Here is a 27,708-nt window from a genome sequence, read left to right on the forward strand (position 1 = left end):
TAGGTTTGTTATCAGCCCCCTGAAGGCGAATCAAGCTTGCATGCGTTCACATACAGCACCACAACCACACTCTCATACACAGTCACTCCAGGACTAGGAGTCTGCTTCATGAGTGAAGAGCCCTAGATTTGAAAGATGAACCTGGCTCTCTATCGAGCCAGACATTCACTCAACACTGTCCATTCACACACTGCTTCATAGCAAGGCCTGGGCTCATTTTCCTTTGACTTATATGGGCATCCTATTCTCTTTTATGCTTACAAGGCTTGAAGATGACAGTACTGCACTCTCCCTCAATTGATGTAGAGTAAGTCAACGTTGAATGTTTCTTCTCAGGCACTGAAGAACTGTGACCTGTAGCCCTTTTTACTTTGATCAACCTAAATAAGCATTCATGTAAAGTTTTCATTACACTTTGCCACTCATTCTCACTCGCACCCACTCGCCATCTTGACCTCATTTGGGCATTTTCTGTGATTCCAAATGAAATCTTCACATTTTCTTTCCCGATTTAATGCAGCAGTAGATCCCATGAGCCAAGCTTGATGGATCAAACCTTTTTATATATATGTATATATATATATATATCTCAGTGCTGCATTGTACCTAACTTCCACAGCATCTTTCTAAAACTGGAACCCTTCTGTTGGTACATTGGCAGATGAATTGAAACCAAATGTTCCACCTTGTATTGCCTCTGGAACAAGGCTAGCATCTTCATCAATCTACGGGAAAAAATGAAAAAAAAAAAAAAAAGATGATTAGTTTAAAAGTATATATAAATAGCATTATAGTAATATTCCCATTTCCCTTTAAAAAGTATGAGAGAGATAATGTGTCAGCATTATCCTACCATCCCTTTTAGAAAGCTGAAACATTTTGTAAACACTTTTTCTTAAGGATGCCAAAATGAGAAGAAACTTGAGAATATGCAAGATGGATATCTTCTAAAAGAATAAAATATCAGTAATAAATTAGAGATGGTCATACATTTTAAACTGAGAGGATACTCACTATAATTTCCCTTGTACCTGAGCAAATAGATAAAGGATGACATTAAAAAATTAATGCCACCACTTTTAAAGTAAGTATAATCTCTGGTTAATTTTTGTTTCTTTAGTTTTTAATCCTCATCTGAGGACATGCTTAGAGAGGAAGGGAGAGGGAATGAGGGAGAGGAGAAAAGAAGGAGAGGGAGAGGTGAGAGGGAAACATTGATCAGTTGCTTTCTGTATGCATTCTGACTGCATACGGGGATCAAACCCGTAACCCAGGTGTGTGCCCTGACCAGGAATCAAACTATCGACCTTTTGGTGCATGGGATAAAGCTCCAACCAACTGAGCCACTCCAGCTGGGAGACAAATGACATTTGGGCTTAAAATAGTAAAATAATAGCTAATAACTGATAAATAATATTCTATATGCTTTATATCTAAAGGTTCTTTTCTAAAATACCACAAAATAATGAGTCTATAGTGAAGTTCCTATAAATGTGTACATCCTCTGAATTATTTTCATAACATAAGGGAGTAACAAAAACTGCATGTTGAGGTATTAAAAATCATAAGGCCTTGTGTATATCTACTTGCAAATTAGGACTTCCAAAAATCCAACTTTAAAGACATGTGATAAAAGCTACCCTTAAAAGAATATGCTTTTTCTGGATTTTATTTGATTTACTTAAACTGGCATTATATTCTAAATAGGACTTGATCATCTAAAGGACTTGATATCTAAATGGTTTAATCACCTATAAGTAGAATCCACAACTTTCTTTTCTACTAGTTATGAGCCACATTAACGATGGGGATATGTTCTGAGAAATGCATTGTTAGAGTGTTCTTACACAAACCTAGATGGTATACATAGTCTATCACTGTCATTGTAATGCTAAATTTCTGTATGACTGGCAGCATAGTAGGTTTTTGCTATACCAGCTTCACATGAGTAATCACTGGGGTATGACACTGTGATGTCTATGACATCACTAGGCAATAGGAAGTTTTCAGCTCCATCATTATAATCTTATGGAACACCATCATTTGTATGGTCCATTCTTGACTGAAATGTTATGTGATGCATAACTGGTTTTGTCTTTGTCAGGTTGTGTTTGAGTAATACATGCTTAACAGAATGTTTAGCTCTGGCTGGGTGGCTTAGTTGGTTGGAGCATCGTCACCAAAAGGTTGCGGATATGATTCTCAATCAGGTCACATACCTCGGTTGTGGATTCGATCCCTGGTCTGGATGCACATGGGAGGAAATCGATCGATGTTTCTCTCACACTCTCAGATCAATAAAAACATATTCTTGGGTGAGGATTTAAAAAAAAGTTTAATAATATTCTACTCTTTTGATAATATGGAAAAGTTTGTGTATAAGCCTTAATTAAAATGTTGAGAAAATCACTCAAGAAATTCACTGGTGGTGGTATCTAACCATTATAATTTTCTAAGGAACAATTGTTTTTAATTTAGGCTTACTTTTCCAAAGAGGCAATACTAAAAATTAAGTTAATACTTTAATTTTCATTACCACATAAGACACTTTTGTATACTGTACCTCACATTATATGGAAACTTATCTTTTTGATGATTTATTGTTTTCAATTTATCTACCTATCTTCATATTTGTTTTGGGTCAACTAAAAGTAACCGTGAGAATATAGTCAAAAGTGGATTAACTAATTACTGTCATGAAGAATTTATTACAGGACATCTAGTATCACTATTTTGTTTATAAACATGTTATGCTATTAACAATATAAAATATGACATCAAGTGAAAAATAAAGCCTGACTTGTCCAGTGTCAAGAAAATATGCCTAACTTATCTGCCATCAGTGCTAGTACTATTTTTTAATGCCCTAAGGGACTTTGAAATATTGAATTAATTATGTTTCTGAAACAAGTGACATTACTGTCATATACCTATTTTAATTCCATTCCTCCTAAATATATACATGCATGTCCTAGCTCAGTGATGGCGAACCTTTTGAGCTTGGCATGTCAGCATTTTGAAAAACCCTAACTTAACTCTGGTGCCGTGTCGCATATAGAAATTTTTTAATATTTGCAACCATAGTAAAATAAAGATTTATATTTTTGATATTTATTTTATATATTTAAATGCCATTTAACAAAGAAAAATCAACCAAAAAAATGAGTTCGCGTGTCACCTCTTGACACGCGTGTCATAGGTTCGCTATCACTGTCCTAGCTTAATATATTATTTCATGTAGATGTATATTAAGAAAACTATAAAGTTATTAAATACATCATCTGTAGAGAAGAACTGATCAATGATCTCATAGGCCAATTTGTAGATGTCTTCATTTTCATGATTTTGCAGTTGTTCAATTTTCTCCAGTCCTGCAAAAGATTTTATAAAGTAAAATAGAGTAATATCTAAAAAGTACTGACAAAAAAAGTTACAATAATCTTGGACCACATACTCCAATTATTGAATTGCAAATCTATAATTTTTGGGAACCTATTCTAAGGGTGAATCTTAAAAAATAAAAAGATTTTATTCACAAAGATATAGCATGCTTATCTTAAAATATTAACAACCTGAGTGTTTAAATGCATATGAATGACTAACTAAGCAATGGGACATCTACCTATTCAGAAAACTATTATATCATCACAATGTTTATATGGAGCAATAACATGTAAAATTGCTTTTGTTTGTTAAAAAAGTTAAAAGCATATTCATTCCACTTTCTAGCATCTGCCAAGTTTTTCTAGTGAGTATATATGAAAAAAATTTAATATACTGGTGATTAATAAATGAATGTTAAGACATCTGTTAATTATAACATCAACAACAGTATTTCAGGGGGAAATGGAATTTGCCCTGTAAACATTAGAGAGTTTGTTAAATCATAGACAGAAACATTAAAAATATATAAACTTAACCTGTTGGCATTGAAATTAGGTCTTGTTTTGCTGTTTAGGAGTAGTAATTTCAAGGTCTCTAAAAAATAATGAAATTGCCCTTTCACGACTGTTCTTCCTCTATTTTCTTAAATGGTGATAGTTGTTTTGGGCTCATTTTTCATTCTACATTTTCCTTATGGGGCCCTCCCATTAAAAAATTTAGCTACTAATATAGGCTGAGGATCTGTATATCTATTGCTTCATTTCTTTCCTGAGCTTCACATTCATAAAACTTAAATGCCTGCATGACCTAATTCCACCAGGACATTTCACAGTTACCTAAAATTTGAACTGTCCAAAACACAACTTATTTGCCTTTACTCATTTAAACTGTTTGTTCTACTGTACTACTTGGTGATAACAGTTTGAAATCTAAGAGAAAGCCTAAGTACTCTTTTCCTCAATACTCTACAATCAGATCTTAAAAGCCTCCATTTCTTGAATTTTGCAAACTCCCCTTTGTCTCTACAATCACTGTGTTCATTTATTAAGGCCCAATTACTAAATACTTTCCTACTATGCCCATTTTTAATTTTTTCTGGTACTTACTTTCCAATTAGTTCCCTAACACTATTTCCCACCTTCTGTTCCTAACTTGATAGTTATGCATTATTTTCTTTGTTATTCTACTTGTCACTTTAGTAACTTTAAAAATACTAACCTCTTTAGTAATTTTCAAGCCTCTGCACTCCTTTACTAAGCTGAAGTAGTTCTCTTGTTATAATCACCTCTTTCTTCATATACTTCTCAACTTCTGTCAGATATACCTTTACTTTTATGCTTATCCAGGTTAACATTTACACTTTGTTCCACAGCCACATTTGAAACTTCCATGTTCTGTGTACTTGTTAATTCTAAGAGTTGAAAGCTAAGACGTGCTGTTTACATTCCAGGTGGCTGATACACAGCCAGATTTGGGAACTACTGCCCCACAGAATTAGAATAAAGTATCTAGTGTGCTACCAAAGCTTGTTAAGTTTATAGGGGCCTGCTTATTTGCCATGTCTCAGCCTATCTTTTGGCAGTTTCTACCACAACTTTGTGATTCAGCAACACTGAACTACTTATAATTTGCTGAATGCTATTTCTCACCTCAGACTTTGCTCATGGTGTTATTTCTGCCTGGAACACCTTTCATCCCTTTTTACTTTATTAATCCTTATTCATCTCTCAAAATCCAGCTCAGGTGTGACTTCCTGCTTCTTCCGAGATGGATTAGGTATTTCATTTTGTTGTACATTTCTATTAGGGTAATTAGCACATTAAATCAGTTTATATTTATCTCCATAACTAGACTACATGCCTTGAGGACAAAAACTGTGTCTTGTTTACCACTGTCTTCCAAGTACCTTAGTACAATGCCTGTTCAATAAATGGCAATTCAGTTACCTAAGAATATGCAAGAAGCGGAGCAGGATTGTACATATAGAACATATTTAACATATTTACTTTATTATGTCACTTAATTATCTAAGACAGAAAAATACAGGAGTACTTTATTAGTCAGAAAGTAAACTTAGTTACAAAAAGAATATTAGAATGTGTGATAATAGTTTATAGTAAACTTACCTCCACATTCTTCTATAAGATTGGCTATGGTTTCTGCCTCATCTTCAGCCATTTTTAATATATTACTTAGTCCATCGAGTACTACTTGCACAACTTGTGCATCTTTTACAGTCAGCAAGTTGCAAAAAGGTGGTATAACATTTTGTTGAATTAGGCAGGCCACCTGAAGAATAAAGACACCATGATATATTGAGCATAATGAACTTTGTGTACCTTATTATCTCACTGAAGTAAAATATTGAGTATGACCTCATCTCTCACATGTTAAGTTAGACTACATTAATCAAACTTCCTTCTCTTTTTTACATAGTAAGTTTATTTTTCTTAAACTTAGAAAATAAATTAAGTGAAAGTGAATGAATCACTCAACTTCATATGAAACATTTCTTTGCCATAAGGAACACTTTTTTCAAAGATCCTTTCCCCTTTAAGATTAAGAAATTAAAATATCAGTTAAGAGGCTGAATGTTTTTTTAAGAACTACAACTGTTCAATGTGAGAGCATCCATTGGCTCGGTACTGTTGCATTTAGCATTCTCATACCCGTGGCCACCTTCTATTCACTATTCTATTGGTTTTGTAATATTTTCATAATACTTTTCTATCATTTCTATCTAGTTATTATATACATGCATTTTTAAATTAAAAAAATTTTTTTTATTGATTTCAGAGAGGAAGAGAGAGGGAGAGAGCTAGCCTCTTGCATGCCCCCTACTGGGTACAAGCCCACAAACTGGGCATGTGCCCTGACCAGGGATAGAACTGTGATGTCCTGATTCATAGGTCGAAGTTCAACCACTGAGCCACACTGGCTAGGCTACATGAATTTTTATATTCTGCTCTGTATTCCTATTTAAGTGGATTAACTGCTCACCATCAGTCTATAGCTAATTTGTGGTAATTATCAATTTATTGCTTATCAGCTCCAAATTCACCCTTTTAAAATTATCTATGAAACATATCTGGGACCTTTAAAACCCATTTTCTTTTGCCACCTGGCACAATGTTAAGCTGTGACACCTGCACAATCACAGTGCATGTCTTTCTAAATTTTATGCCCTAGGGACCTCACATTCCTCACTCTAGTTCCTACTCCCAGCCTTTTTTGGTTGAGTATTTATTTATTTATTTATTTATTTATTTATTTATTTAATTTTTTAAATGTATTTTATTGATTTTTACAGAGAGGAAGGGAGAGGGATAGAGAATTAGAAACATCGATGAGAGAGAAACATCGATCCTTGACCGGAATCAAACCTGGGACCCTTCAGTCCACAGGCTGACGCTCTATCCACTGAGCCAAACCGGTTAGGGCTGGTTGAGTATTTAGATGCTATAAATTTTTGTTGTTCATTTGTTAGAATCTGTGAGGCAGTTTCATTCTGCCCAATTCACCTATAAAGTCATCTGTCTTAATACTGTTAAAGAGCAAAAAAAACCCCACAACAAACAAAAAACACCAACCCCGACTATAAGTGCTTTTATCTTACGGTAAATTAGAAAATTCTTGTAGGCCAAGAAGTTGGAAAGAGAACCCTTCTCATCTATGAATTATAACTAAAGGAAGTCAAGGTCACACACACTCGCACAACCCTATCACAGAATATCTGTTATCTTTCTACTATTTTAAATTATGATTTTTTTTGTTAATCCTCACCTGAGGATATTTTTCCATAGATTTTTAGAGAGAGTGGAAGAGAAAGGGAGAGACAGAAACATCGGTGTGAGAAAAACACACTGATTGGTTGCCTCCTGCACAAGCCCATGGCCCGGGCCTGGGAGGAGCCTGCAACCAAAGTATATGCCCTTGACCAGAATCGAACCCGGGACCCTTCGGTCCACAGGCCGACGTTCTATCCACTGAGAAATAAATAAGAGCTGAACTTACCTGATCTTTCCTTCCACTAATTGTTAAGTTACTTATGGCCCAAGCGGCTTCTTTCTGAGTGCCAAAATCCCCCTGCAAAAGCAAAGCAAAGGAAAGGATACAAACTCCAATACAAAGTAAAATGGAAAAAATGTTTTCTGAAATGAGTTTTCTCCCCCCCCCTTTTAATGAATTTATTAGTAACACTAGTTAACTCAATTATACAGGTTTCAGATGCACAATTTCACAACATATCATGTGTACACTGTATTGTTCACTACTTCAAGTCAAGTCTCCGTCCATCATCATTTATCCCACCTATACCTTCCTCTACACACCCCCACCCATCACCACACTGTTATTCGTGTTCATGAGTTTTTTTCTTTTTGCTCAATCCTTCCACATCCCACCCCAACTGAAATCATTTTTCAACTGCTAAATATTTCACCAGGTTTACTACTAGTCTTTCTATAGGCACACATAATTGTTACTTATTAAAATACGCCTTTGAACCCAATTTACCATAAATACATGGAAATTTGTTATGACTTGATATGTATTATTGTTCAATAGTATCAGATTAAATAAAGTCAAGGATAAAATAAAATGGTAAAAAAAAAGAAATCCAGAAAAATGTACAATTTAATCAAAGAAATGTCAAATTAAAAGAAAGTATCCTTTTAAACAAAAAGTTTTAGAAATTATAATGCCCACCATTATTAAGATTATGGTGAAAACATTATATTTCCTTTCAAATATAAATTGAAAAACATACTTAAAAATTATTTCTCATGTGAGTTAGTAATCTCACTTTTAATAATTTACCAAGAAAATAATTTAAAACAAGGTAATATTATGTATCTATCTATATATTGTTTTAGCAGCACATAACAGCTAAAAAGTAAAAGCAACCCTAGCCAGTTTGGTTCAGTGGATAGAGTGTCGGCCTGTGGACTGAAGGGTCTAGGGTTCGATTCTGGTCAAGGGCACATGCCTGGGTTGTGGGATCGATCCTCAGTAGGGGGCATGCAGGAAGCAGCCGATCAATGATTCTCTCTCATCATTGATGTTTCTATCTCTCTTTCCCTCTCCCTTCCTCTCTGAAATCGATAAAAATATATATTAAAAAAAGTAAAAGCAACTCAAATTCTCAACAGGGGAATAATTAATTATAGTAAATCTACTGAATGAAATAATAACTAGTTATTAAACTTTAAGAAGGCTAGCAACCTTGAAGAATGCTTATGATGTATTAATTAAAAATATATATAAAAAAGAGGAATGAAAATTAAAACTGCAGTGGGATATCTACCCTTATTTATTAGATTAACTCCAAATATCTGTTAGTAGGAGTGCAAAACATACACGCACACACACACATACACACACACACACACACAATTTACAAACTACTTTTTAAAGTACTATTTAATAGCACAACACTACAAACATCTCAAAAATAAAATAAGTTGAACACATTATGGCACATCCATATATACAGTGGAGTACTATGTAGCTATAACAAAAATAAGAAAAAAGAATAAGAAAGCTCATGTAATGGGAGTGATCTCCAGGATAATATTTCAAAAGAAATATTTTTAAGAAAACAATGCAAGAAAAAAAGGAATGGTAGGAAAATGAGCATGTACATAGGCATTTGCTTATATTTAAAGAAGAAACAATGAAGGTATAAACCGAAAACTAATAAAAACTATTATCTGTAAAGGAAGGGAAAGAATAAGGAGAAATGGACAGAAATGTAAGTTAGCCCTTTTAAATAAAACAAGGTATGTATTTTTTACTTGGAAACCACATAAATGGTTTATATAACGAAAACCAATATTTTAAAAATGGAATACTCATGTTGTTATGGCAGTGTGGTCTTATTTTGATAGATTTTATATCTCATATATTCTCAATCTTTTCAGGAAGATTTCCAGAATAAAAAAGATAAGAATATAAAATCAAAGAAGTGAAAATAAAAACACTATTATCTTAAATAGACAGTAATATCCAATAGCTTCCTTTCATTCATGATTTGTTTTTTATAAATTTTCATGTTCACAACATTACAATATATTTTTCACTTTCTAAAAAATACATTATCACCTCTTTTGCTCACTCGGGCCTAGAAACAAAGACAACCTTGTAGCAAAGATCATCCTTAGTACCTGAACTATGATCCTGAAATACAATTCTCTACAAAAAGGAACCAGCACATCCTGCAGAAATAGTTCTTTCAAGGTCCAGGTCAGTAAATATACAAGATAAGCCTGGGAATCATGTCATACCCAAAAAGAAAGAAGCTCTCAAAAACTATAAAGTGATGTAAAAAAAATAAAACAAAAACCAGACACCAAATTTAAGAAGTTCCTATTGGTCAGGGAACCTGAGTGCCAGCAAGAACTATAATGGACAAAAAATATCCATAATCAACACTAATAAAAGAGAAAGATGCAAATTAACCATACCTTTGCGATGCCCACCAGCCAATGAGTATGCAAATTAACCCAACAAAGACAGTGGGTTAATTTGCATATGCAGGCGCCCAGCAGCCAGGGGTGGGGCAGGATGCTTGCGTTGTTGCCATGGCAACGACGCAGGTGTTCCACACTGGGCAGCGTGGGAAGGCGGAAAGGCGGCTCTGGACCTGAGCGAAGGCGGTACCGGCAGCCAGGGGAAGGAAGGCCCATTCTTGCACAAATCTTTGTGCATCGGGCCTCTAGTATTATATATATTTTTAAAAAAAGAGAAATGAACAATTCAGTCCCTTGGCGCCATAAGCCCTGTTCACTCGCTCACTTGCCAGCTGTGCTGGTGGCACAGTTCTGTTGCAGAGGCCGCCCTAACGGTGCCCAAAGGGGCAGACCCCTCTAACACCCTCCCCACCCCTGCTCCTCAGAAGCCCACCACAGGCCTGCTGGCCATCACCCTGGCCCTCCACCTCTGCGACATGCCAGTCGGCAGTTCAACCAATCAAAGCGTAATATGCTAATGATATGCTAAGGCTACTCACCACTTGCTATGACGTGCACTGACCACCAGGGGGCAGACACTCAATGCAGGAACCGCCCCCTAGTGGGCAGTGTGCTCCCACAGGGGGAGCGCTGCTCAGGCAGAAGCCGAGCTGGGCTCACAGCTGACAAGTGCAGCAGTGGTGGCGAGAGCCTCTCCCACCTCCGTGGCAGCGCTCAGGATGTCTGACTCCTGGCTTAGGCCAGCTCCCTGTCAGTCGGACATCTCCCGAGGGGTCCCGGACTGTGAGAGGGTGCAGGCTGGGCTGAGAGACCCCCCCCCCCCCGCCCTAGTGCACAAATTTTGCGCACCAGGCCTCTAGTTTCTTAATAATATTAAAAATGCCACCCTAGTCTACTTTTGCGGTTATTAGGAAACCATGTTATTCTAAAAATTGAGCGATAATAAACAAGAATCAAGCATTTATCTGGCCTTGCCTATGTAAAATATGTTACCCTATAAAACAATAGTTGATAAGGAAAAGTTCTTTATTGAAGAATAATGAAAAATACATAAAGAATGACAAAATTAGAAGTATTTTGAATTTCTTAGTAAAATAAGGATCCAGGCAATGATCATCAATAAATGCCATTATGGGAAAGACTGATGTCTAACTTAATAATCAGCTGGCATAGGCTGAGAACACCTGACCTCACTCATCAATCTCACTTGAAGCAGGACAGAATGTGTCTCCTAATGTGAATCATTAGAAAGTACAGAGTAGTGCATAAGGATTCTTGCCTTACAAACTAAGCCTAATCTACCAGGAAATAGCTTCTACTACCAGTTTGTAGAAAACATGGAGAAAAATAAGATAGAAATATTGCCTCTTTATAGACCAGTATTCAGAAAAACCCTCATGCTGTGATTGTGACATTTTAAATGGTCTCTTTCTCAAATGTTAATGTAAACATGAGGTATGACACAAACTTATGATTAAATTGCACACTTATTTGCAGTTAGGTCTTGGGCAATTTATTTGTCTATACGTTTCTTCATCTGTCAGATGGGATAATTCTTAACCTCATATAGCAATGGTATTAAATGAGGTAATATATTTAAAGTGCTTAGCACAATACATTAGGCATGTATAATCAGTAGTAATAATATGAATGTTTAACAAATCCAAGGATAATAGTAATTTTAGTAAAAGAATGACATAGAAAGATCAAGGGTTCCTAAAAAGAAATGTTTCTTGTATATAAAAACTGCTGGGTTTAAAAGTTTTAATATTAATACCACTTTGTGGTAGTATTCATGCCAATTCTATAGGTTCTACTTAAATAAACAGAAAAGCATACATTGACATAATTTAGTTTTGTAAAAAATTTTTTTAGTTTTTAAAAAAATTGATTTTAGAGGGAAGTGGGAAGGGGGAGAGAGAGAGAGAGAGAGAGAGAAGAGAGGGAGAGAAAGAAAAGAAAGAAAGAAAGAAAGAAAGAAAAGAAAAGAAAAGAAAAGAAAAGAAAAGAAAAGAAAAGGAAAGAAAAGAAAAGAAAAGAAGCATTGATTAGCTGTCTCCTGCATGCATCCCAACTGGGTATCGAACCTGCAACCTGGGTATGTGCTTCTACCAGGATGGAACCCATGACCCAATCACAGCGACACTCCAATCGAGCCACACAGGCCAGGTCTCACATAATTTGTTAAATTTAAACCCTTTACTCTTACTCAGATACAACAAGATGATTTTCTTACCTTATCCAAAAGGTGTATTATCATTGGCACAAGATTGGCATCAATTACTGCCTGAACCTGCTGCTGATTTCCTGCCGTGATGTTAGAGAGGAACCACACTGCTTCCTGTAGAACAAGACCCCTTCAATATTTCTCATTAAAGAAATAAAATCTGCATCTGAACTAAGAAAAAACATCTTCACTACAATGTCCAAATGATTTTATTATTTAATGAGTTCCATAATAAAAATTATAGGAATCTCAACTCCTCTATCCCTTTTTCATGTTTTCTTTGAACAAAATGCTAATGGTCCTGATCAAAGTCACAATGAACTAAATAACCCTTCTAGAGAATTCTTGAAAGCCATTTCCCAAACATTAAACCCAAAAAGGAGATTGGATGAACAAATACTAAGGACTCAATGGGCTGTAACACAAATACAAATGCTAAAACTACTGTAAACAGATTCAACATCCCCTTTACATAATGTGCTTTATTCTCTATTCTACTCTGATCAAGAGTCCTAGCCAAAGTAGATAAATCTCAATTATCCATAAATGAGACATGAAAAATGAAATAGTGGGTTGCTTTAATGTACTTATTTGTAATAATTCACTTACCCCAAGTCTCTCAAGAGCTAAAGCAGAACCAGATGTTTGATTGCTTTATTGGTCTACCTTAAGGATCTTTTAAAGCTACTCTTTATACCACACTGGTGCCACTTTGGTTGAGATGTTTACAAGTTTTTACAAGTTTTATAGAATAATAAGTGAACATTGAAGACACAGGTAACATGAAACAAGGCAAAATATCTACTTAACATCCTATGTAGAACATGACTATAATTTAGCAAACTTAACAGATTTATCAATATACTAAAGAAAACATTTTCTCTACTTTAAGAAACTAGTAAACAACTATTAGTATTAGCTAGTGTGCATTAGGCTCTTTTGGATCAGATCACAGGAACACATTTAATGAACCTGTTAAAGATTTTAGGGTGTTAGGCTACTTAGGTGAGCTGTTTTTGGGTCATAATCATCAGCAATGTTGTAATCAACAACCCATATGTTTCTACAACAGCCTCAGATGCACTCCAATATCAGCATCACCAGTCAGTGCCCCCTTTCCATAGCCTCCACGAGCACACACACACACACGCACACACGCTTTCTATTAATTATCTATAAAATATTAAACTTACATTACTTAACTTACATATTAAAAATTTCCATTCATACAACATTCAACACCCGATTATCTTTATTTCATCATTTCCAAGAGAGCCAATTTCGCACTGTTTATAATTGGCTTATTTATGGAAAATCACATACTAATTCATGTTAGGAAGAATAAAATATTTTATCTTTTCTTGATGTCTAAATGACAGTTGACATTGATATTATAGACATTTCTGAGTCCCTAACTTTACAAATGAAAAAAAACTGCTGATATTTTACATTATTTATTAAATAGTGTTTAAAAATACTTACTTTATTAATTTTCTCTTTGGGATGTGTCAGAAGTGCTGGGAAATGTGACAGAGCATCACAGTTCAAAACTACCTGTGTTTGCTCATCAGTTCCAGTAACAATGTTGCCCACAGCTCGAAGTGCAGCAGTCTGACACATAAAAAGATTTAATGAGATGTTGCTCTATGTGAAATATTCCTTCTTACCAGAGATGTATGTCTGGCAGATTATGAAAGATCCATTCATTAATTCAAACCTATGCTTTATGAAAAGGCTATGTCAGACATTGACTTAGGAACAGAAGAGTGAATAGGATACAAACCCCCCTTATGAAGCTTACATTATTGTAGAAATCAGTCAATAAACCAATAAGGATAATTTTAGCAGTAATTTGGGCCATAAAGAAAATAAGGTAGTATTTTAGAGTTTAGGTTTAGTGTTTCAATAGGTTAACAAAAACAAGTGCCTTTTCTGAAGGAAAGCAGGAATCTGCTTAATATATAAGATTTCCGTATTCATATGAATTTGAATTGTCAATTATTTTCTTTAGTTGTATCAGGTCATTTTCTGTTAAAGATTTTTTTGGCTAATTTTTCCGTCTACAAACAATCCAGTTTCCTTTTTAAAAAATTGAGATATAATTCACATAAAATATAATTCATCTTTTCAAAATGAATAATTAGTTGTCCTTAGTATATTCAAAGTTGTGCAACCATAACCAATATGTAATTTGAGAACATTTTCATCACCCTAAAAAAGGATATCTGGGCCCATTAACAGTAATTCCCATTGCCCTTATCACCAGGTTACTGGCAATCACACTGTGCTTATTTCTATGGATTTGCCTATTCTGGACATTTCATTGGAATAAAATAGATGATGGCCTTTCACATTTGGCTTCTTTTACTTAACATAATGCTTTTAAGGTGCATTCATGTTGTGGTATGTATGACTATTTCATTCTTTTTTGTGGCCAAATAATATTGTACTGCATGGAAAGACTTAGTTTTATTTAACCATTCATTAGTTGATGAACATTTGGATTGTTTCCACATTTTGGCTATTATGAATAATACTGCCATGAACATTCGTGTACAAGTTTTTGTGTGAAAATGTTTTTTCTGTTCTCTTGAGTATATACCTGAGAGTGAAATTGGTGGGTCCTGTAATAATTCTATGTCTAACTTTTTGAGATACTGTCAAACTAATTTCCAAAGAAGCTGTGTCATTTTACAATCCCACCAACAGTATATGAGGATTCCATTTTCTCCTTTGCCAACACCTGTTACTGTCTTTGATTATAGCCATCGTGGTGGGTATAAGTATTTCCTTGTGGCTTTGATTTGCATTTCCTTAATGATTAATGATGCTGAAAATCTCATATGCTCATTGACCAACTACATGTCTTCTTGGGAAAACTATATTTAAATCTTTTGTCCATTTTTAAATTGGGTTACTTATATTTTTATTGTTAAGTTGAATAAATTGTTTATATATTTTGTATACAAATCCCTTTTCAGATATATAACTGCAAAACTCTCTTCTATTCTGTAGGATGTCTTTTCACTTTCTTGATGGTGTCCTAAGAAGTACAAGTTTTAAATTCTGGTAAAGTCCAATTTATTTAATTTTTTCCCCTGGCTGCTTGTGGTGTTAAATCTAAGAAGCTACTGACTAATCCAAGGTCATAAAGATTTATGCCTGTTTTTTCTTCTAAGAAGTTTATACTTCTAGCTCTTACACTTAGGTATTTGATCCATTTTAAGCTATTCTTTAAATATGGTATGAAATAGGGGTTCAACTTCATTCTTTTACATGTGGATATCCAGTAGTTTCACCATCCTTTATTGAATAAATTTTATTTGCTCATTGAATTTTCTTGGCACCCTTGTTGAAAATCAATTATCATAAATGTATGGGCTTATTTTTGGACTCCTGATTAGATTTCATTGTCCATTCTTGAATGTCATGCTTAAAGCAATTAGTGGTAAGAAAAACTTATGCTTTTATTAACAACAAACTCACCTGAACTTTCACTTCCTGGTGGCTGAGCAGAGGAACCAAATGAGGGACTATTCCAGAGTCTATTACCATCTGTATCTGCTCATTGCCAGCATCAGTAAGGTAAGAGAGGGCCCAGACTGTATCTACCAGTATCTAATGAATAAAATGAAAATTTAAATTGCCTTTAAGTAAGTATCTTCTCATTTTAATAATTTAACCATACAGACTAATTTACAATTGTTCTAGTACTGTCTGTCTTTTTCTCTCACCTCAACTCATTGGAATCTTTTTATTATACTAAATATTAGCATTTATGAATGTTTGTATCAAGCATGTACATCTTTAAGCCATATTCATAATGTTTAGGTTAATTATAATCTCTATCATAATTTAGTATCTAACCTTAATTCATTAAGATAAAAACACACTATACAGCACATGAAATAGGAGAAAAAGAAATTCTCTTTCCCAAATGCTCAGACTGAGGGATAAATACAAGGACATTGTGGTAAATGTTTTAAAAAAAACCACATTCTAGGTAAAAAAAACAACAACAACAAAAAGCATAATTTACACAAGCTATCAAAACTACTTAACTTTGCTTTCAAAGCCTTTCTAAATAATGGACTCTGTCAAAAGACAAGCCAGAAAAGTTAGAAACCTTTTGAATTCTAAACCAATGTTGTTTACACCATCCAAGAAGCTCCTAGAAGGAGGAAACATCATTTTGCTATTGCTCCTTTCAGGAATTTAAGAAAGTTCTATGGATATTTTTAATGTAAAAAGAAGATACCAAATGAGAAAATTCATACACATAAAGTATTAAAATATGTGAAACAATGAAACTTTAACTTACAAATGTAACTTTTTTTTTTCCTGGAGTACCAACATATGCCAAAATTTGTTTATTTTTGTTTTGTTAATCCTCAGCTGAGAATATTTTCCCCCCAGTTGATTTTTAAAAATATTTTATTGATTTTTTACAGAGAGGAAGGGAGAGGGATAGAGAGTTAGAAACATCGATGAGTGAGAAACATCGATCAGCTGCCTCCTGCACACTCCTTCCTGAGTATGTGCCCGCAACCAAGGTACATGCCCTTGACCGGAATCAAACCTGGGACCTTTCAGTCTGCAGGCCGATGCTCTATCCACTGAGCCAAACCGGTCAGGGCCCCCCTCCAGTTGATTTTTAGAGAGAGCGGAAGAGAGGGGGAGAGAAACACTGATGTAAGAGAGACACATCGATTGCTTGCCTCCCACATGTGCTTCGACCAGGGCCAGAGATCAAGCCTCAACTGAGGTACCTGCTCTTGATTGGAATCAAACCCACGACCCCTCGGGCCGATGCTCTAATCACTGAGCAAAATTTTCAAGAGGTAGGGAGTGGGAGAGAAAGATAGAAAGCTAGGGCTAAAATTTTTTTATAAGCAAAAAATTTCATGACTGTAATATAAAATTTAGATAGATTTTTTTAAAGGCCCAATAGTGCCAAGCCAGTGTGGCTCAATGGTTGAGCGTCAACTCATGCACGAAGAGGTCACTGGTTTGACTTCCTGTCAGGACACATGCCTGGGTTTCAAGCTTGATCCCCAGTGGGAGGTATGCAGGAGGCGGCCAATAGATTGATGTTTCTCTCTCATCGATGTTTCTTTCTCTTCCTCTCCCATCCTCTCTCTCTCAAATCAATAAAAATGTACTAAAAAAAACACATAAAAGGTCCAATAGTAAACAAGTCATTGATATGCTCGTATCAAAATCACAATTTAAATCAGATTCATTCTCATATATACTGTTTGTAATAGAAAAATTTAATATTTCATGGTAAGTTTACTAAATTTGAAATTTCAGTGTTTTACTTATGGTTTGTGAAAGCCGTTTTGTTTTTATTTTATTTTTTACTTCTTTGATAGTCTGATTTAAGAACTTGCTAAGTGCTAACCAAAAAATATTTTATTTTTAGTAAACGCTGTTACTTGGTAAACATGTGCTAAAAAAGAACAATGCAAACTGGTTTGAGAAATTAAAGGTATATAAAAGCAAGAAAAACAGAGTTACAATCTCAACTTGATTGGTGTAAACAGTATAAAGACCACAATACATCTCGGAATAAGGTCAAACAAGATGTCTGGTTTTCTTGTAGAGGTATAAACTTTGAGATTACTCTTTCTTGGAAATCTTGCGAAAGTAAAATATTAACATTTATAATTTTATCAAAGACTTTGGCTTGAAGGAGCAAAACCAAAAAAATCCTAAACTATGTGGAGCTAAAAAAAAATATCATAAGAGAAAAGATCATATTCATCTAATGAGTTTTGTACATTATGTCACTGCTTAATGTAGTATAATTCTAACTTTAATTTGTTCCATATGCTTTAGAGAGATCCTGACAAAATGGTATTACCCTAGAAACTGTAAAGGAATGAAGCAGTTGATCAAACACTGGTCATCATACCTGTGTTTTTATTTTATTTAAGAATTTTAAAAAAACATTTAAAAAATAGATATTTTATTGATTTTTTTACAGAGAGGAAGGGAGAGGGATAGAGAGTTAGAAACATCAATGAGAGAGAAACATAGATCAGCTGCCTCCTGCACACCCCCTACTGGGGATGTGCCCGCAACCAAGGTACATGCCCTTCACCGGAATCGAACCTGGGACCTTTCAGTCTGCAGGCTGACGCTCTATCCACTGAGCCAAACTGGTTAGGGCATACCTGTGTTTTTAAAGAACCACACAAGTTCCTGACTATTACTATGCATTTAATCCACATGATTTCCTTGACCCATTACATATATTGCTAGCTTTTCTAACACACTGAAGGCTACACTGGCTTTATAAGCAGTCAGGACAGTTTTCCATCATTCATACTTCCTGTGTTGCTTTTTCCTTTGCCATCTGTGTTAATAAGAATGATTATTTGTTATGTTTAAAATCTAGTCTGCACTGATTTTTTTCCTTATTGTCTGGATTTCAAGTTATCTCTATACCAAGTAAAGCCACTACCAAGGTCACTATAAGTGGAGAAATAGAGTAAAAATAAAATTAAAGAGCAAATAATGTCCACGGTTTGGTGTATGTATAGGAATACAAAGTCATGCATAAAGGCACAAACATTTCTCCTTTTAACTTAAAAAGATTGTTTAATGATTTATTAACCAACAACTTATTTAGGTCCTCTTTCAGGTTTTTGTTGCTGTTTTTTTGTTGTTAATCTTCACCCGAGGATATTTTTTCCATTGATTTTTTAGAGAGAGTGGAAAGGAAGGGGAGAGACAGAGAGAAAGAAACATCGATGTGCAGCCCGGGGATCAAGCTTGCAACTGAGATATATGCCCTTGATTGGAATTGAACCCGGGTACCTTCAGGCTGCGGGCCAATGCTCTATCCACTGAGCCAAACCGGCTAGGGCTCTTTTTATCTTTCAAAAAAACAAAAACAGCCCTAGCTGGTTTGGCTTAGTGAATAGAGCATCGGCCTAAGGACTGAAGGGTCCCGGGTTCGATTCTGGTCAAGGGCACATACCTGGGTTGCAGGCTTGATCCCCAGTAGGGGGCGTGCAGGAGGCAGCCAATCAATGATTCTTTCTCATCAGTAATGTTTCTATCTCTCCCTCTCCCTTTCTCTCTGAAATCAATAAAAACATACTAAAAAAAAAAAAAATTGGGTGTATGTATTCTCTTATTGGTCAAGCTATCAAAATGAGATTCCATAAAAAGCTCATGAACAAATTGAAGAACTTCCAATGTAACTTTTACAATACTAATATACATGTGTATATACTTTATTGCTTAGACCAAAATAACAATTAGGCTTGATTTTCTTACTGAAATTAAATTTAGTGATGTAAGTAAATACAGAGTACAAAAATGGCAAATTATGTATTTTAGCTCTTGAATGGAAAAATGTGATAGAATACACTGACATGATGTCCAGTATAACATTTTCTCCCCATTTCACATGCATACATACACACACATAAAAAAATACATGAAGCATTTACTCACATTTACGTCTGTGTGATGAATTAAAACACAAAGAGCTGGAAGAATCTGAAGAGAAAAATATACAGATTTAAAAACATACATAGATAAAAACATACACATAATACTTACTTCAGTTTGAAAATAAAAACAAAAAACACTTGTTTACCTCCTGAATGGTTTCCATTGGGGGTGGTGGGTCTTTGTGCCGACATAAGTTAACCATAACCCAAGTAACATTTCTTAAGAATGTTATAGGAATAGATGGACTTATGAAGGAAAGTAAAGGTTTCACAACTCCAAGATTTATGACATAATCTCTACACTGTGGCCCATCACCTGTAAGAAGAATTTATTAATTTAATAAAATATGTTGTCAATAAGCAATTCAGAAAATAAAGCACTAGATTCAATATGCTGCATTTTAATCAGTTATCCTATTTAGTTTTATAAAAAAGTTCTAGACAATAATAACCAAGTTCACATGTTTAGGTCTTTGAGCCAAGAGAAGCAATATAAGGTACTGAGTTTTTTGTTTTTTTAAAAAAATATTACTCAAATATTCAGGGTTATAAGCTGTTTTACCTATACAACATTTTTATGCCATCTGAACACTAGAAGCCTAAGGGTAGCTTAAAATACTTTTCGAACAGAGAATTGTTGCTTTTACCTTTTCTTTCAATGGCAATCTCAGTTTAACAAACATTCATGTATTAAAAAGATATACCACAATACTACTGGAGAGAAAATATTTATAGAATTTATACTGATGATCCAATATCAAAGCATTAAGAGTATTAACTATAAATTATTCTCCACGATAGTCTTTTGAATTTGGGTGAAGTGTATGCTCAAGTTAAAAAACAATCCTTTAAACATTAAAATTGTCTTTAATTATTTTTCCTACATTATTTATTAGAATAAACCTTAAAGTATGGTAATCATGATGTTCACCATTTAATGAGACTGTCTGTAACCGGGGTGGGGAACGTCTGACCCTGGCCCATGAAATCACTTGGTCTAGCCCTGCCTAGGCATTAGGGGTGAGCTAATTAAATGTTTGACCAAATATAGCAAGCTAATTTTTAAGTTGATAATTCTGTATGGCCTATGAATGGTGTTATAAATGTCCAAATGGCCGCTGGTCTATAAGCTCTAGATTATCTTCTATATACTGATTTCATTATGATAGTAGATAACATTATTATAATGTACTAAAATCTACAAGAGGTATAAAAATTTTAATTCAAAACTTTTCTTAAAACCGATATTATGAAGAAAAAATTTTAAGTTTTGCTTCCTCCTTTTTATTACATACTTTCTATGACAGAGGGGAGAGCTAAGAAAATGGACCCCAACATAATAAAGGAGCAGGAAAAGATCTAAATGATATACATATTTCATAATTTTCAAACAACTAAATATTGACTACATGCCAAAATATATTACGTTATCATAAGCAGCAAAGATATTCATTTTGTTTACTATCAGTTTATACTTAAACAACTTTAATTTCTGTAAACTATTTCATAAAAATTAGTACTGATCCAGACCAACTATTTTTCCTTTTCAATTACTAAAGTTATTTTCATTACATAGTATATGATAACAATGGCTGGACTATTATAAGTTGAAGACAAACCTATGATATTTCCCAATGCCCACACTGCTTGCTCACAGACATTTTGATGGGGTGAATGAAGAAGCCTCAGGAAAAGTGGCACGGCATCTGAAGGAGGAAAACGTAAAAGCAGTTAAGCATAAACACAGTTATATGTCAATTACATTTCCAATAAAATTGGAAAAACGGTTGAAGATACTATAATCTAAACCAAAATCAATCTTGGTTTTTTTGCTGAAACCTCAAAAGAAACTTATCCAAAATATACTTGAAATATATTTTTATTACATGATTTTCATTACAATAGCAGCAGTGGAAAATTTTGAGCAGCAGATTGCTTAGTTAGCATTAAAAGAACAATTTTAACATGCAGACAAATGTAAAATTAAGCTGGTAAGATTTCATTTACAATTAAACTTGGATTTAATTCCAATTTTAAGGTTAATTCCTTATAGATTAATATTTATCTTCAAATTAAAAACACAAGAGTCCAAATGTTAAAGTAACTTATGAATTATATCACATGGGTCTTTACACAGGCCAGCAATTCCTGTGCCACATGAGACTTTGATTCAGATAGTGGCTCTGTTGCTTAATAACAAGGGTGGGAAACACAGAGAAAGGTTTGTACCTGAACAGAATACTGCATCGAACAAATGATTCTTCACTGGTACAGGATATCAAAGTAACATACTTAAGTTGGCTTACTTCAAATATCTTAAGTGTTATTGAATAGCTATTATTTTATAATATAAACTAGAGGCCTGGTGCACAGATTCGTGCACCGGTGGGATCCCTCGGCCTGGCCTGTGAGGATCAGGGCTCGGGAGAGACTGTGGGAGGGCTCCAGTGTGTGTTCAGCCCAACTTGCCCAGTCCTGATTGGCCGGACCGGACCCAGCAGCAAGCTAACCTACGGGTTGGAGCGTCTGCACCCTGGTGGTCAGTGTGTGTCATAGTGACTGGTCGAATGGTTGAATGAATGGTAGGACACTTAGCATATTGGGTTTTTATTATATAGAATAACCCTATTCTTTTTAATAGAGTCACTATTTATTTTGTCTGTTAATAACCAACTTACTGGACTGAACTACTGCTTGAGTTTGTTCAGAGGTTCCAGACGCAATATTTGTCAAAGCCCATGCAGCTTCAAACTGTAAAGAAGGACTACAAAAAAACAAATAATTAAAAAAAATTATTATGTATCAAATATCTATCAACCATTCCTCCCTCATAGAGCATTATAAAGCATTGAATATTTTGTTTCAAAAGGTATCTATGCATCCAGGACTTCTTTTATACCACCATTTAAAATTTCCCTTTAGTATAAAAAGCATATAACATATTCACATGATCTATTTCTTAGTAAGAATTTTTTATTATGATACCTGCACATTACAATCCAAACAGTGTTCTCAAGGACCTATCTGGCCAAACTATTTCTTGCCAATTTTCAAAGCTTAAAAGTTGTATGTATCATTCTCAAATTCTTCTTTGGCCTCTACCTTTACCTCTTGGTATAAACACCCTGCATTGTTTTTCACTTTGGGTTTTCAACTCCATCTCGTAGCCCTTTTCTTTACTTAAAGATCAAACTAATTACTAGAAAATCTTATCTTCTGCAAAGAATACATCCTAAATTATTTCTTAAAATAATGTACTTACTTGTCATCTCTTTCAAGACAATGGACTAAAATAGGCAATATTCCAGATTTTATTAAGTCATCAATTGGTGGATTTCGATCACTGGACAAAAGCTTCCTATAAGAGATATACATACTTGTGAAATTTAATCACATATAATTAAATTCAAGTTCATACTTGATATTGATTACAATAAATGTGACTATCTGGCACAAATACTTACTCTGAAAGTTACTTTAAAAATTTATAATGCAACCTTTTCTGTATTAAAATATTAATTCATAAATATATAGATTACTAATTAGGAAAAATGGTAGACATAACCACTTTACCTCTTTTTTTATTAGTACAGTAATATTATTCCCACAATGAAGGCCTAAATATGACAACTAGATGTTTTAAGTGTTACCTTTGCAATGTTGAGGTCAGAGAAAAAAAGTGGGCAGACTCCTTCACCATGTCACTGACCTTGCTAAGTAAGGAAGGTCACCAAAATATCCAAAATTATTCAAACCATGTCACAATAGAAGATAAAGGACAAAAGCACGTAGACTGCTGTTACAAATTTATAGCTGATACTAGTGTCCAATATTTCATTCTACTGCATACACTAAATCAAATATCATGTAAGCTCAAACTTCTCATCAAAGTAACTAAAGTGAAGTGAAGTAAGTACAACAATACATAGAAAAATATCCAAAGAGATACTGGAGATATTAAGGTGAACAAGACAGACACACCCTTGCTCTTATGAAGCTTAGAGGGTAAAACAACAAAATTTTGTGTCTATTTACACATGTGGAAGACTGTAGGTTTAGCAGATTAAGTCCTCAATGTGGCCTAACCCAAATCTTTATCCATTTGAATACCATGCATTACGATATAAATACAATGTTTTAAGAAAGCTTAGTGAGATCATTCCCCTGTATATATACCAAATGATGGCTACTTAATGTAAACTCCTAAGGTCAGTTATCTGTCCCACCACTTCTATTGCATTTCCAAGCCCTTTTCCTATTCTCTGCACTTGGAATGCCCTTTTCTGTCTATTCAAAATCTACATAATCAAAGTCCATTTAAAGTTCTATGTTTTCATAATATCTTCCCTGAATTCTAAATTCCCTGAATTACTAAAAGCATACTTACGTAGCATATACTTAGTTTCGCCTTCCTAATTAGGCTCTTAACCTCTTATAGGGCAAAAAGTATGCCACATGCTTTTTTACAGTATTTTCCATAACACATGGCACATAGCACAAACTAAGAAATAACCCAGTCACTGTTAATTGAGATACCAGACATAGTAAAAAAAATGTTTTTACTACTTCATTGAAGACATTCTTTTTTTTTAATAAAAAAAATATTTTTATTGATTCAGAGAAGAAGGGAGAGGAAACGATAGAAACATCAATGATGAGTCATTGATCAGCTGCCCTGCCACTATAGGTTGAATCCCGAAACCTGGGCATGTGCCCTGACTGGAAATTCAACTGTGACCTCCAGGTTCATAAGTTGATGCTCACTGACTGGGCTAACTGAAGACATTCTTTAACAGAAATTGTTTTTTTTCTTTGAGTGCATAATAGTACAAATAATATCTGAAAAATAGCCATAAAATCAATTTTGTGCCAGTCTTGATCTGTGCTAAGTTTTACCCACAGTTGCCTCTGCCACATCAATGTAAATGGTGACACAGTGAAAAGAGGCAAATAAGGTCTTAGAATTATTGTGAAAATAGGTTTGATCTTGTATACCCCTTGAAGTTGTCTCAGGATCTCCTAGGGAGATTGAGAATCCCTGCCATAGGGATTTAATTATCTTACAGAACTCATATTGAGAAGAGTTGCTCCAAAACTGTAAAATAATCAATTCAGACAATGGTGAGCATAATGTATCAATTTCTTAATCACTCTTCCTATAAACATTCATTTGCCGTTTTGAGGTGTGAAAACTTCTGCAATTTTCTTCCTACAAAACAAAGTCCTCTCTAAGAAGTTCTGTTACCTGTAGTGGGCCAAACACTGTATTTGTATAAGTTTGCCATCTGTTCTAGGTAATTTAAAGTGAATATAAAAGGTCCTGGCTGAATAGGTCAGTTGGTTAGAGTGTTGTCCCCAAACGCCAAGGTATTGGGTTCAATCTCTGGTCAAGGTACATACAAGAAGCAACCAATGAATGCATAAATAAGTGTAACAACAAATCAATGTGTTTTTTTCCCTCTCTTTAAAATCAATACATCAAAATTAAAAATAAAGCGAATATTAAAAAGTAGAAAAAGTCTATAAACATAAAGGGTTTTATGCACAAGGTAAGATATTGGATGGACCTGTGAAATCTTTTTCCACTTAAAAATTCTCAAAGTAGGATCAATTTCTTGCTTAAGTCTGTCCTACTACTAATTGCAACACAGGCTGCTATTCTTATATTTATACTAGAGGCCTGGTGCATGAATTCGTGCACAGGTGAGGTCCCTCCCAGCCAATGGGAGCCGTCTCGTCTAGTCCCTATCAGGGAGATTGGGGTCGGCTGGCCAGGTGGAGGGACTGCAGGAGGTTAGCTAGCCAGGAGGAGGGACTGTAGGAGGCTGGCTGTGGGAGTACACTGACCACCAGGGGGCGGGCTTCTGTGTCATAGCTACTGGCTGGTTGTCCAGTTGTAACGGTCACTTAGGCTTTTATATCTATAGATATCTATAGATATACAAAGCAAACACTATGATATAACTATGTCTTCTCCAAACTCTTAACTATGAGAGCATAGGTATTAAAACAGAAATATTTTAGTATTCTTACCTGGAAAGAGTCTGGGAGTCTTTGTAGTCCTAAATCTTAATGTCTACTTGCCTATACACTGCTACATTAAGCTTATAACTTAATTTGTTATTTGATCAATATGAGGACTATGAGAAGAATTAGCTACCTGGGCAGGATCTGAACAATCTAAGTTTTTATTAAATTAAACCTATAATCAATAAAAGGTAAAGCTTTTAAGTAATGTTTTCCAATTGGTCTATAGCAATAACCCATCAAATCAACTTTTCCCTATCATCTGTACGTATTAAGTACACTAAAGTTTAGTGTATTTGTGAGTTTAAAACATTGCTACCAATTTTAATATTCTAAATCAGAGACTAATTTTAAAATTAATCCAGTTGGTTTATGACTGGTTCTATATTGTTTGCTATCAAAGTTAAATGAGTGTCAAGACTACTATCTAGTGAATACCCAAAACAGAACTTCTGTGTAAGTTATAAAACTTAAGTATATCCTCAAAATTTAACTTACCTAGCAGCTTGAACTGCACTTAATTGAATTCCTTGGTTATCACTTGAAGCATTCTATAAAAAAATAAAACAGTTTTGATGTAGATACACAGTAATTAGCTAAATCCAAGAAATGTAATAAAGAGAGGAAATAATAACACAACTTACTTGAACAATAGCTTCTAGAGAGGTATTTTGCTGGGGAAAAAAGTTAAAGTGAAAACTAAGTTAGAAAATCACCTTAAAATTCTATATTTATATAAAATCTTTCACTGGTAGTTTTAAGTAACCAGGATAACAATAACTTACCACTCTATAATCACCATCTATATCAGAGTCTTCACAGATATCTTCATGTGGTACATTCCTCCTCTTTAAGAGATGTTCATCTCTTTTATTCTTAAAAATAAGTATAAAAAGAAAAGAAGTAACTTTAAAAAAAGGAAGCTAAATACTTTCATACAGAGGTTAGGCTATCCTGTGCCTACAAAATGAAATATGAAGTGCCTTTTAAAAGTAAATGCAAATGTAGAAAATTAAACCAAATTGTGAATTAAACACTTAAGCAACTCTAATTTGAGACCCAAACCCCAAATAATTAAGTTTTTAATAAACGGTGAACTATGTAAAAACAAAGTAATGAACAACAACAAAAATTGATTAAAAAACTGTATACAGTTTAAGCCAGAACCAAACATACATATTTATTTAAAAGTACTAAACCATTTTATAAATCATCTGGGAGCTTCTCTTTACTGCCTAAAAAAAAAGTCAAAGCAAAAGTTGGGCAGTTCAAAAATCAGACAAAAATCAACACTGCCTTACAAAAATCAAGGGCCACTTGAATTTCACTTAAAATGTTTGGGACAAATTAAAAAAATACATTTTCAACTACTTTAATACTTGAAAAGTTGATGAAATTTATAAGTAACAAGTTCCTTTCAGGGTGTAACTGCTATTGTAAATAGAACTATTTAGTATAACTACTAGTACACTCATGACTTACAACTTATATAGATCAGAAGGAAAAAACCATCTCATAATTAGTTTCTCTTTTTTTGATAGTGGTCAAGTTGTATTTTGCCAACTTCAAAAGCTTGCCAAATTTAGTCAAAATCTTTCAGTTTTCAAAAGAAAAAGAAATGCTCAGCACTTGAGATTCACATACATTTGATATCCTCTATACATGCTGTAATGTTATTACAATGATGCTTACAAGTACCCAATAATAACCAGACTTACCTTCCTTAATTCAACCACAACTTCATTTCGTTGTCTTCTCATAGTCTACAAGAAATTAAAGAAAAATATTTTTAACAATTCACCTCAAATTCCATCACCCACAGAAAAACACCACTAACATTCTGACGTGCATCTCCTTATCTTTTCTTCTAGTCATGTATTCACCTGTAATATTTTATTCATAATAAACATTATATGAAAAAATTTCTAACTTCCATTCATTCATATTCTCAATTAACAATCTCTTTGAAATTATTAATAGATCTATAATATTGGATATATCATACATTTTTAAAACTGTAACAGCCCATCCAGCTTCTCTTTCTAAATATAAACACTGTTAGATTTATTATGATTCTGACACACTTATCTATTTATTCTATTCTTCACCTCATTTGTAGATTTTAGAAATC

General features: G+C 34.2%; 1 protein-coding gene across 1 annotated transcript; it reads right to left on the bottom strand.

Moving 5' to 3' along the window:
• Positions 1–27,395, bottom strand: KPNA4 (karyopherin alpha 4 (importin alpha 3)). Its single transcript, XM_005864125.2, has 16 exons — positions 27,296–27,395; positions 26,363–26,452; positions 26,222–26,251; positions 26,076–26,128; positions 22,813–22,908; positions 22,229–22,314; positions 21,170–21,256; positions 19,697–19,866; positions 19,552–19,596; positions 15,568–15,699; positions 13,564–13,692; positions 12,091–12,195; positions 7,399–7,470; positions 5,511–5,673; positions 3,277–3,371; positions 1–725 (listed from the first exon to the last, which is right to left on the bottom strand). The coding sequence occupies exons 1-16, from the start codon at positions 27,335–27,337 to the stop codon at positions 627–629; spliced, it is 1,494 nt and encodes a 497-aa protein (XP_005864187.1). The 5' UTR covers positions 27,338–27,395; the 3' UTR covers positions 1–626.
• Between the last annotated feature and the right edge of the window lie 313 nt (positions 27,396–27,708).

This window comes from Myotis brandtii, unplaced genomic scaffold, assembly GCF_000412655.1.
Source record: "Myotis brandtii unplaced genomic scaffold, ASM41265v1 scaffold186, whole genome shotgun sequence".
NCBI classification, from domain to species: Eukaryota; Metazoa; Chordata; class Mammalia; order Chiroptera; family Vespertilionidae; genus Myotis; species Myotis brandtii.